The sequence below is a fragment of the Lolium rigidum genome, chromosome 7 (assembly GCF_022539505.1).
Source record: "Lolium rigidum isolate FL_2022 chromosome 7, APGP_CSIRO_Lrig_0.1, whole genome shotgun sequence".
NCBI lineage: Eukaryota > Viridiplantae > Streptophyta > Magnoliopsida > Poales > Poaceae > Lolium > Lolium rigidum.
The window spans coordinates 197,048,416-197,059,850 of record NC_061514.1 but is presented as its reverse complement, the minus strand read 5'-3'; the positions used below and the strand labels follow the sequence as shown (position 1 = coordinate 197,059,850).

The window sequence follows — 11,435 nt, the reverse complement described above, 5'->3', positions numbered from 1 at the left end:
CGTTAAGGCTTTCAAGTATTCTTTGTCTCCCCTTGTGTCGAATCAATAAATTGGGTAATACTTCCCTCGAAGACTGTTGCGATCCCCTATACTTGTGGGTCATCACGTCTCTGGTAGGTTTTCCGTATCGTGGCTCTCGGTCTTCTGGAAGCTTCGTGGAAAAATAAGCCCCTGGGCGTTGATTTCGTCCAATTCCGAGAATATTTCCTTACTAGGATTTCTGAAACCAAAAACAGCAGAAAACAGCAACTGGCTCTTCAGCATCTCGTCAATAGGTTAGTGCCGGAAAATGCATAAATATGACATATAATGTGTATAAAACATGTGAGTATCATCATAAAAGTAGCATGGAACATAGGAAATTATAGATACGTTTGAGACGTATCATTGTCGCACTTAGTTGAGCCTAGCATATTTAGGGGTGTGCTTGTAAACTAAACATTAGTTTAATTTCACATTCTTACAAGCCAAATCCGTAAGAGTTTTTAAACGCCTATTCACCCCCCTCTAGGCGACATCTCATCCTTTCAGATTACAACATGAAGTTATTTTCCTAGACTAAATTCTCAATTGTTCACTTGATCATCATCAACTCTTGATCCATTTAAAACCTACAAACATCACAAGAAAAGAACCAAGAGTGTCCAGGAACAAGTGGCAATGCCACTTGGACAGTGAAAAGAAGTGAAAATGGTGGGATAAGCTCGGGCTGGGGGATCAAGTGCCAACCAAAGCTATTGCACATGCCACACATCTCTCCAATGACTCACCACGATGGTGAAACAGGGAGAGGACACCACAAGACAAGGTCATACTAGTGTTGTCGACCAAGCAAGCCATATGGGCATGCTATAAATTGAACAGTGCACAGTAGATAGGGATGAACTAACCAAGAACACCATTTCATCAGCAACCACACAGCCAAAACCTCACAGTTCATCCAGTTCATCCATCACAAACAACACCCAGCAAAAAACCATGGTGACTTAAGTCAAGAACAACCAAGAGCTAGGAGGGGAAGGGCCAGTTGATCAAGATCAACCAGCAAAAACCTCTACACCAACAAAAGCCGATGATTAAAATGTTTGGTCACCCGTACACTCGGGAGTGGAGCCAGTGAATATGGTGTGATGGCACAAATATCAATATCTTGTGCATCGTATTTAGCCTCGCTAATTCCATCCCTGAATGTTAATATTTGTTTCAGCCAAAAAAAGTATGAGCCGGGCTATTTAGTTATTACTACTTGGCTCGTATTGGAGTTCGCCGATGATTAAAATGTTTGGTCACCCGTACACTCGCGGGTGGAGCCAGTGAGCCGGTGTGATGACACAAATATCAACCTCTTGTGCATCCTACTTGGCCTCGCTGATTTCATCCCTGAATATTAATATTTTATTTCGACCAACAAAGTATGAGGCATGCTAATTAGTTGATACTACTTGGCTCGTATTTGAGTTCGCTCTTATTCGTTGCAAAGACCTATGATTACACCTAGCACCATCTCCTTTTGTTTTGTGTGTGTCCCTAAAATTTGATACTGATACTAATGTTTCATTGGCTTGTGCATATATAGAGAGATATCATCGTATGTAGTGTCCAAGGGCAAGGTTCCCGGAGTCTACGACGATCGGGAGAAGTGTCGGAGACAGGTTCATAGTTTTAGCGGTAACAATTACAAAGAGTACACCACTAGAGCGGAGACCGAAGACACATATGCATGCTATCTAGCGGGAGAGAGGAGGGAGCGGAGGATGAACGGGATGAAGACCACTTTTATCGCGATGATGCTCGTAGTGACTGCAACTCTCTTCTATGTGATGGTAGTTTAGATGATCGACCCTGTAACGTGACGACAACTATGCTACTCGATCTCGAGACTGTAACTTGTCTATTATTGAATTTTGTGATCGCTACTTCGAATTCAGAGGCTAATGTGAAGAACTATGATGATTGAGATTGTGCTATTACTGTTTTGCTACCGATCCAATCAATTTTGTCTATGTACTGTATTGCAATCTAGATATGATGTATTGTATTGTGTAACATGTTCAAATAACAGAAAATCAAATTAAATTTAAATATTCGAATTATTAGCAGTGGCGCACCTAACAACACATCAATGGCGCAACACAAAAGCTAGCAGTGGTGCACCTCAGTGGCGCACTCCTAAAGAGCAAGAGTGGTGCACCCCAGAAACTAGCAGTGGCGTACCACTACAAGTAAGCAGCGGCGCACAAGTATGGTTAGTAGTGGTGCACCACGAGATGCGCCACAGTTACTTGGATTACCAGTGGCGCATCACGGGTGCGCTACTGATGAGCATACGTGGTGCGCCACCGATTATAGATTTTCTAGTAGTGTTGATGACGAACTATTGATGTAATAATGCTGAACTATTTGTGTTACGTAATAATTAGCAGTATTTAGATTTTATTTGTGTTTTCAAATCATTTAAGTATGAGTTTCATCCATATGTTTACAGATTCGAAATACACCACCTAAATATATACCGTCTGATAGAGCACTTGGTGGTGTATTTTATACCATCTAAGTTTTGAGAAAAAAAACTGATGGTGTAAAAACCTAGAAAAAGATCAAAATAGATGGTGTAAACACCATCTGATCGAGATAGCTTTTTTTTTTTTTTTTTAACAAATCAAGATAGCTCTTAGGACCATTTGCCATGGTTAGTCCATGTAGTGATGCGTGGGTAAAAACACACCAACTCGTCAAAGCTTGTAAGCGTAGGGTGAAAATAGCGGTGTAGGCAAGCGAGGACGACGATGATGGCAGCCACCATGGTGAGACAAGAGCTCGTGGTGGTCTCGTGGACGAGCCTGCCGTGCTACACGTTCCCGGCCGGCTGCGCTCTCCTCTGCTCCGCGCCCCATTCCCATTCCCGCCATCGCCACAGCCCACAGCTGTTCCCGCCACCTCTACCCTCACCATACACCACACCTCTCGTCCCCACCGACATCCTGGGTCCACCTTACCCCTACCCCACACGTCACCCTGTCACCGCTCCCTCACCGCGGTCAAACCCCATACCACCTCTGCACCGCCAGCCTCCTCTTTCCGGCGACCACTTTACAGTGCCGCAACTGCCACGCGTCGCCTCACCATTGGCCGACACCTGCCCCCACCCACCCGCCCACTCTTTATGCCCACCTCTCTCTCTCTCTCGCTCGCTTTCCCCTCCGTCTCCCCCACACCTCGCACGCGCGCACATCGCAGGGGATTTCGCGCTAGGGTTCCGCGGATCGGGGCCGGCTTGCTGTTCTAGGGTTCCCAGCCGCCGGGCCCATGGCCTCGCCGGCGACCCCGGCGGCGGGGGACGGGGAGGCTGTCACGGGGGACGCCGTGACCGCGGGTTTCGCGGAGCTGGAGCGGCAGCAGCAGCTGCTGGCCAGCTGCACGCGCCTCTACCAGCAGCTCTCCGACCACTTCGCCACGCTCGACCGCGGCCTCGCCGCCCGCTCCGACGCCATCCGCCACAAGCGCCGCGCCGCCGAGGCCCGCACCGCCCGCGCGCTCGACTCGCTCCGCCGCCGCGAGCTCACCGTCGACGCCTCCGTCGACCGCGCGCTCCACCACCTCGACTCCATCGCCGCCGCCTCCTCCGCCGCCTCGCCCCCCGCCGCGGGCCTCGCCGACGCGCTCAGGGCGCTCTGCGCCAGGATGGACGCCGCGGCCTTCCTCGGCTTCGTCGCCGCGCGCCGCAAGGAGGCCGACGCGCTGCGGGCCGAGGTGCCGCCCGCGCTCAGCTGCTGCGTCGATCCGGCCAACTTCGTCATGGACGCGGTCGCCGACGTCTTCCCGGTGGACCGCCGGGAGATGAAGAGCCCCGCCGACCTGGCCTGGGCCTGCGTGCTCATCCTCGAGGCGGCCGTGCCGGCGCTGGCCGACCCGGACCCGGAGATCGGGGCGGCGCGACCCTTGGTGCCGCGGGCCGCGCGGGAGCGCGCGCGGGGCATGGCCAGGGAGTGGAAGGAGGCGGTGGAGCTCAAGGGTGGGGTGGAGGCGGCCAAGCCCCCCGACGCGCACGCCTTCCTGCAGCACGTCGCCACCTTCGCCGTCGCCGAGAGGGAGGACCGACCGCTCTACCGGAGGATCGTTCTCAGCTTCTCCTGGCGCCGACAGATGCCGCGCCTTGCTCTCGCCCTCGGACTCGACGAAGAGATGCCTGGTATGCGCCTGCTTCTTGCTTGCAAATGCATTCATGCTGCGTGTACCACATTCTAGCTCCTTATGCCTTGTGAGTGTCGAGATGGTGAATCTCTGCCGAACACAGAATTACATACGGTTGATTGTGCAAGTTAGCTTAGATCTGGCATTGAATTATCACTTGGAATCACTGCTCTGTAGCAGTGTACCTCCACACTCGGATAATATCCTGTTTCTTAGCTCATAATTAGAGCGAAAGTACCAATTTCTGTACACAAGGGCATTGCAGTACCATAATTAGGATGGAGTGCGTTTTTGGAGTGACCTAACTAATATGTCCTCTGCTGGGATGGGTGGTCACTCTCATAGCCATGTGCCACTAAAGGTTGTCTAGTGTTTGTCAATTGGCTAAGGATAACTGTATCTTCCTCCTCATCGCCATCATTCTTAGCCTGGGGGCCATTGCTTTTGCCTTTAGATATCGTCAGTTTTCTTGTGTCTACAGTTTCCTTGGAGTGAAAGCCAAATTGCCTTCTGCAGTAACGTTAACATCAAGTCACTGCGTTCCAGTGGCACACATCTTACTGCTGTGCTAGGAAATACCTAAACAGCCTTCTCTGTTATCACGCTGCCTTTTACATCTGTTTGTCTTGCTGCTGCAGCACTCGAAGTTTAGCGTGTCTGTTCTGCTGTGTTTGTTCTTGCCATAGCTCTTACTGCCAATTTGGTGGTGTCCATAGTTTGTGTTAGCCTTCCTGGATGCCTTCAGTGCCGTACAGGTTTCTCTATGGGCTGTTATCTTTGGTCAATTTGGGAGTGTTCTCTCCTTAACATGTAATGAATCATTCTTTTGTTCCTACTTAAGTGACTACATTGTCCCAGATATTATCGAGGAGCTCATTGCTAAGGGCCAGCAGCTTGATGCTGTCAATTTCGCATATGAGGCTGGACTTCAGGAGAAGTTCCCTCCAGTTCCTCTTCTAAAATCCTACCTGGAGGACTCGAAGAAGACGCTGCCTACCGTTTCAGATAACTCGAGCACTAGCAGTGGCCAATCCGGGGTACATCTTATATCAATTCTGAGCTATCACGTTGAACCTGAATAGAATCTAACATATTTACCTTGCAGAGCAACACGAACAAGAAAGAGCAGTCAGCGCTGCGAGCTGTCATAAAATGCATCGAGGACCGCAAACTGGAGTCTGAGTTTCCACTGGAGGATCTTCAGAAGCAGCTTGAAGACCTGGAGAAGGCCAAGACTGAGAAGAAAAAGGCATCCTCAAGCGCTTCCAGCGGTGGTACCAGTGAACCTGCCAACAAGCGCATCCGGGCTAGCAACGGAGGACCAATGCCTCCTGCTAAGGCAGGTCGCCTCACTAACAACACGTCTGTGTCTTCCTTCCCAGTCGCCACTGCATTTGTTCGCTCCCCCTCGCAAACATCATATGCCTCTCCCTCTCAGACATCATATGCCTCTCCCACTCACACATCATATGCCTCCCCCTCTCACACATCATACGCCACACCCTCCTCCTACCCTTATGATAGGCAGCCCGCGCATGGCCTCTACTGTAACCGGAGCCCTCCGGCGATCAGAGAGCCATATGTCTACCCAGCCAACGAGGTACCCAGTGTCGGTTTTGGAGTGCCATACTCATCCCCTCCCATGACCTACCCTGCCACATATGGCGGATACAGCAATGGTTTGCCAGCTTACAACAATGGAATGGCCCCAGCCTTCCACCAGGCTTACTACCGGTAGGATCAGTCAGGAAACGTCGCTGATGAATGACATGACAATAACCAATATGATGTCGACGACTCATTTCGGCAATGGCCCTATTTTGTAGCGACTGACTACAACAGTAGGCTGGTACCTCATCTCAGTTCTCATATGTTCTTACCACCACTACTACTAAATGCTTTGTCTTAGTCCTCTCCTGTTAGAACACTACTTTGTACTACTAAGAAATCTGGATGTAAATTATGTGTTCCGTCCATGAGACTTACCACCTTATGTAATTCTTCTCAGGAACAAGGGAAAAACCTTAAAAAAATATCGTGTAATTCTTCAGTATTTGATCGATCATGTGCTTAATCAAATCAATTTCAGTTTTAGTTTGTGCATTATACTGTTGTATGTGCTCTTGATAGTTTTGGTACTTTGAGGATCATCATTCACCTCTGGTGCGTATATTTTTATTGTCTGTGTTAGCTGTTGCGCAGCTGGAGTTGGTCTGGACAAGGAAGGATAGGGTTTCTCAGCGACTTGGTATGATATGATGGAGCACCTCGTGTTAGATCATGATGGTGTGAGGTGTGTGGTCACATGGCTCGTGTCGTGACTGCAGGCAGTCAAGGAAGCAGAAGGATATGAATGCAGCCTGGCTGTTCTTTCTCTTTTGTGTTAGCATCAGACAAGGTCGCTTTGCTGGTATTGGTTTCTTTCAGGAATGGTGCATTTCTTCCGTGAGAGTTAAACAATTGGTCTGAGGCAACACCATATTATCAGAAAAGGGGAGATTTTCAACGGCATATATTGCTCCTTTCGTTCCAGTCGAAGTAGTTTACAGTTGTTGAACAAAGTTCTATTCATGAGCATAGCAAGGGGCCTTTCTCCTGTTTTACACCACGCCCAGACTGCAGAACATAACGCAAGGATGTCCTGCCAATCGCGATTCGTAAACTGTGATAATGACTCGACATTCTGGTCAAAGGTAAATTTAGATTCTATACCATTCAAGCATCTGCAAGACACCACGAAAAACTAAAAGGTAACACTTTTATATCAGAAAAGGAACAAGATATTCTCTACCTGTTGGCTGTGCGATGCAACTGAGAAAACACCCGAGTTCCCGTGAAAGAAAGCTTTTGAGAGAAAGATTAAAGTTAATCTCATGTATGATGTTGCTTGCATTTCAGGAAAGTGTTCTCGAAAGAAAAAGGAGAATTCTCTGAGACTTCCATTTATTCCTAGGAAGGAGTAAATGATAAGGTATATCTCACAATCTATCCAGTCGCACAAAAGAATTTACAGGGGCAAAAATGCAGGGGAAACAGGAAATAAGGGGGAGAAAACAAGGTGGACTTCAGATGAAATCACCTGTAAACGACAGCCAGACAACATCACAGCGACACAGCACACAATGTCAAACATTTTTTCAGAAAATCTATTTCTAATTACTCCAGCCAACTCCAGTTAACCATGATCAAAGTTCACTCTCTAACAAATGTACAGAAACAAGCCATATAAAATGATTGCTCAGAGTAAACATGAAGTTCTGAAATCAAATTCAGACAATATATCTTCCAAACACTGAAGTAATACAGAGTAATATAGTATACGCACCAATAACTAAAATGAGATTACAAGCTATTTAACTTGCATCTAATATGTCAAGATCAAAATGAGAATTCATCAGATAGCATTTTCCCTATCTCAAGAAGCCAACCCCATCCTAAAATCTTAGTAGAAAAGAATCCCAGGTATCAGATTCTGCCTATATAGCACCCCACTAGCAGTTAGCTAGTTTGACAAGCAAATGAAGCATCTCGTGAGAGCAAAAGATGGGATGAAAAGGGACTAGACACATTGGAGAAAAACTAGCATAAAGTTGATGATGGAAAAAATTCCAACACTCCTACTACTATATATGCAATTATTGCACTTCATATGAAAACAAGCAAGTTCCTACTGTACGACAAAATGGATATCTCCTTTGAAGGGGTTGGTGATTGATTGATAGGCCTCGGCAATCTAACATACTGTGAATAACACACGCATTGATCGTGGCACAGTTTGAGTATAGAGAAAATGACAAGAAAATGAAAACTTGACTGACTTGACCTCTTAACCTTCAAACGCAATAAAATAATTTCACTGGTTCAACACAGCATAATCATCAAATAATCTACAAATCTCAAGTGGAGCAAGAGTATGCAATTGCTCAGTAGTTCCAGCCAGCCAAATGGTTTTAGACAACAGTAGACATCACCAATTTTGGATGGTGCACGCAAACTACTATAGATATCAATAATCTAGGAAGGGATTCTCAATACCTCATGAACACATCTCAAAATATTATATAGCTAATTAGACTCTGAGTACACTACAATACTATATGATGGGATGCTAGTTCATGTTTTTTTTTGCGAGAAAGTACACCAATCTATTGATAATCATCCATAGTAGTACAAAAACTCAACAAGTAATAAAATTACAAATAGGTCTTTATCGACAAGTACAAACACTAGCATGAGCCCAAGGAGTGTCGCCGTCCTCGCCTTGCTTGATCTACTCAATAAATCAGCTCAAATATATATATAATACATGTGTTTCATCTAAACTAACAACAATTTGTTGCAGTGGACTCGGGTGGGATCACTGAGAATCGCGTTGCATAAGCGCAGATTAAGCGTAGCTACGTAAAATTCACAGTAGGCAGTGATCCATACAGATTATTTGTTACTAGTATTACGGCATGTTATTACGAATATATGATTATGTCGCAACATAAATATTACTAGCAAAGAGAGTCGGGTGAGCAAAAGTGCTGTTACGGCATATAAATAAATAAACAAATAAAATTACTCTATACAAACAGGAGAACGGTGTCGGCGGCTGCGCCTCCCAGGAGGGCGGGCGCGTCACCGCCGTCATCGCCGTCGGCAGGGGCGGCACCCTTGGGCACGGTGACGACGAGCTCGCCCTCGGCGTATGTGGCGGTGGCCAAGGCGGGGCGCGTGCAGGGAGGGAGGCGGAACCGCCAGCGGTCGAGCTCGAAGGCCGCGGCCCCGTCGTCGGAGCCGACCCCGACGCCAGCGGACAGGTCCAGCACGACGACCTTGGTGACGCCGGGGTGGATCTCGACGGCGTGGGCGCGCGCGCCTCCCGCGGAGAAGCCCTCGGCGGCGGCGACGAAGCGGAGCTCCGCCGCGTCCTCCTCGACGGCGACTTCGGCGTCGGCGGCGAAGGGGAGCTCGAGCACCTTGGCGAAGATGTGCGGGAGGCGCCGCAGCTTCTTCGATCCGCCCGCGGCCGCCGCCGCGGCGCAGCGCTGGACGGCGATGGTGCGCTTCCGCGGGGCCGGGTGGACCCTCATGGCGCGCGGCTGATGCGGCCGAGTCCGGAGGATGGTGAGAGGAGGGAGGGTCGAAGCCCTAACCCTAGGCGCGCGCGAGGAGGAGATCGGGCGGCGGGAGGAGGCCGGAGATGCTTGAAATTGCGCGCTGCCGATGCGGAGGTGGGGGATTTTGTTTTGGGGGGAGGAAGAGGAGGCGAGGAGGAAGCGGAGGTGTGTGCGTAAGTGCGTTGCGTTGTGGTCTTTTCAGTTTCGGATTTGTAAGGAGGAAAAGTGCGATGAGATGATGCCCAATATTAGGATTTGGATTACGACGCTGCAAAAAAGGATTACGAGTATCGGAAATGTGGTTTGGCTCCCGGGTGCATCTACACTCGCACCCTGGACCAACCATGCCTGGACAGATGGAAGCCCATGTGTGTATATTCGTGAGTATTGGAGGCAGTATCTGGATTAATAAACAGTGCCCAGGCCCACTAACCAGCACAGTTGAATACGTTGCAGTCCTCAACATATTGACGGTACATATGGCCGGCTGACGACTTCGACCGTACACCCACCGTCTTGGACCGCACATGTTCGCGGCCCAACGGCGCGATGCCTGGTACCACGCGTGGAGTAACGCATGGCTTTGTCTTTTTCATCCATACTGAGGGATTGGCTGCTCATGCTACACCCCTGCATCGCCTAGGATTGGGAAACTGCTCGTCTAGCTCTCTCTTCACACAATCCTTATTGTCTATCTGAATGAACACCCCATATGCTTCTCTAAGCCTGGAAGCTGAACGCAAAGTCCGTACACCTACGAAGCAAAGGTTAGAGCATCTCAGCCGCGTCCCCCAAAGGGCGTCTGATCGAGCATTTGGGGGACGTGTTTTGTTCGTGCCGCGTTTGGGGACGTCGCTCCCACGCCGCGTTCCCCAAACGCCGTCCCCAATCGAAATTCAAATAGATGCATTCAAAAGAGATCGTTCCCGCCGATTCGTCGCGATCGCAGTAGCGGCGATCGATCAAAGTACCGGGCGCGCGATCATATTACGGCACCGGTGGTGCATGCAAATTAGAAGAAGGGGTTGGTCGACGGCGTCGTGTCCTCGAGTCGACGCAGCCCGTCGAGCACGACGACCTCGTCGCGATCCGCCCTGTTCCCGTGCATGGTGCGTCCGCTCCGTCGCCGACGCGGAGGCCGACGCAGTGTAGCAGCGAGAAGACGCGTCGCCCGCCGTCTTGCCGCGTCGGCCGCCGCCGCCGATGCCGATGCCGAGGCCGCCGCGTCCGCCGCCGCCATTTTGGCTTCGATCTCGTCGAGGATCCGGCCTTTGAAGAAGCTGTGCGCCGCTCGCGTCCGGGGAGACATTCCCTCTCGTCGACGTTCTCGGCGAGGGACATGTCGTCCCCGCGTTTCTTGAGCTCCGGCTTCTCCTCTTGCCTCTTGAGCAGCCTCGGCCCACCTTTGGTCGGCCTTCTTGTCGCGGGAGATAAAGGTCGAGGAGACGTCGGCGAGGCATTTCGTGATCGACGCTCGCGTCTTCTTAGACGACGCAACTGTCGGCCAAGGCGGCCTTGGCGGCCTTGTTGCCGCAGGACGCCCGTCGAGCTGCGCGCGCGCGTCCGCATCAATGGCGTCCTTCCCCTTGGACAGCCGACAGGCGCGTCGACCGTCATTTCTCATTCACTTTGAGCTTGCCATAGCAATGCATCAGCGCGAACGGCTTGTGACCTTCCGAGTTCTTGGCGTACATTTCCATGGCCCGATCAAACTAACCAAAGGAAGCAGAGTCATTTCATCGAACACAATGTGGGCGCTACGGATTATGGAAGAAACAGTCGTACCAGTTGGGCGACGTCGGCGCCGCCGTCGCCTCCGGGTCTCTAAGTCCTCGATGGTACCCATGGAAGGAGTTCACCGACGCCCGGATGATGGCCCATCGCGTCGACATTGCCTTTTGGCTCCTCTTCATTGTCACTTTCTCGGTAGTCGCCGTTGATGAGCTTGCGCTCATCGAACTCGGTCTTGATCCTCGCCCAATACTTCCCGCCTTTTTGGTTGGCGCCGATGATGGAGTCATGGCTCACCGTCGCCCACGACTCGCACAGCAAAGATCTTCCGCAGGCGTCCACTTCGGGCCTCGTGTGCCCGACGCCTTCTTCTTCTTATTCTTCTTCGTCCTCACGCCGTCCGCGGTC

The 11,435-nt window shown here is 50.2% G+C and overlaps 2 protein-coding genes across 2 annotated transcripts; one reads left to right on the top strand and one right to left on the bottom strand.

Moving 5' to 3' along the window:
* Positions 1-3,291: 3,291 nt before the first annotated feature.
* On the top strand, positions 3,292-6,285 carry LOC124676167 (FRIGIDA-like protein 4a). Its single transcript, XM_047212242.1, has 3 exons — positions 3,292-4,189; positions 5,050-5,228; positions 5,297-6,285. Exons 1-3 carry the CDS (start codon positions 3,307-3,309, stop codon positions 5,927-5,929), a joined length of 1,695 nt encoding a protein of 564 aa, XP_047068198.1. The 5' UTR covers positions 3,292-3,306; the 3' UTR covers positions 5,930-6,285.
* Positions 6,286-8,619: 2,334 nt separating this feature from the next.
* LOC124677033 lies at positions 8,620-9,465 on the bottom strand. The gene has a single exon (XM_047213034.1). The coding sequence runs from the start codon at positions 9,267-9,269 to the stop codon at positions 8,760-8,762; it is 510 nt and encodes a 169-aa protein (XP_047068990.1). The 5' UTR covers positions 9,270-9,465; the 3' UTR covers positions 8,620-8,759.
* Positions 9,466-11,435: the final 1,970 nt, after the last annotated feature.

Bases quoted from the DNA above. Each gene is read 5' to 3' on its own strand.
- LOC124676167 (XM_047212242.1), top strand. From the start codon at position 3,307: ATGGCCTCGCCGGCGACCCCGGCGGCGGGGGACGGGGAGGCTGTCACG. The intron at 4,190-5,049 runs GTATGCGCCTGC...ACATTGTCCCAG, and splicing joins ACTCGACGAAGAGATGCCTG to ATATTATCGAGGAGCTCATT. The intron at 5,229-5,296 runs GTACATCTTATA...TTTACCTTGCAG, and splicing joins CTAGCAGTGGCCAATCCGGG to AGCAACACGAACAAGAAAGA.
- LOC124677033 (XM_047213034.1), bottom strand. From the start codon at position 9,269: ATGAGGGTCCACCCGGCCCCGCGGAAGCGCACCATCGCCGTCCAGCGC.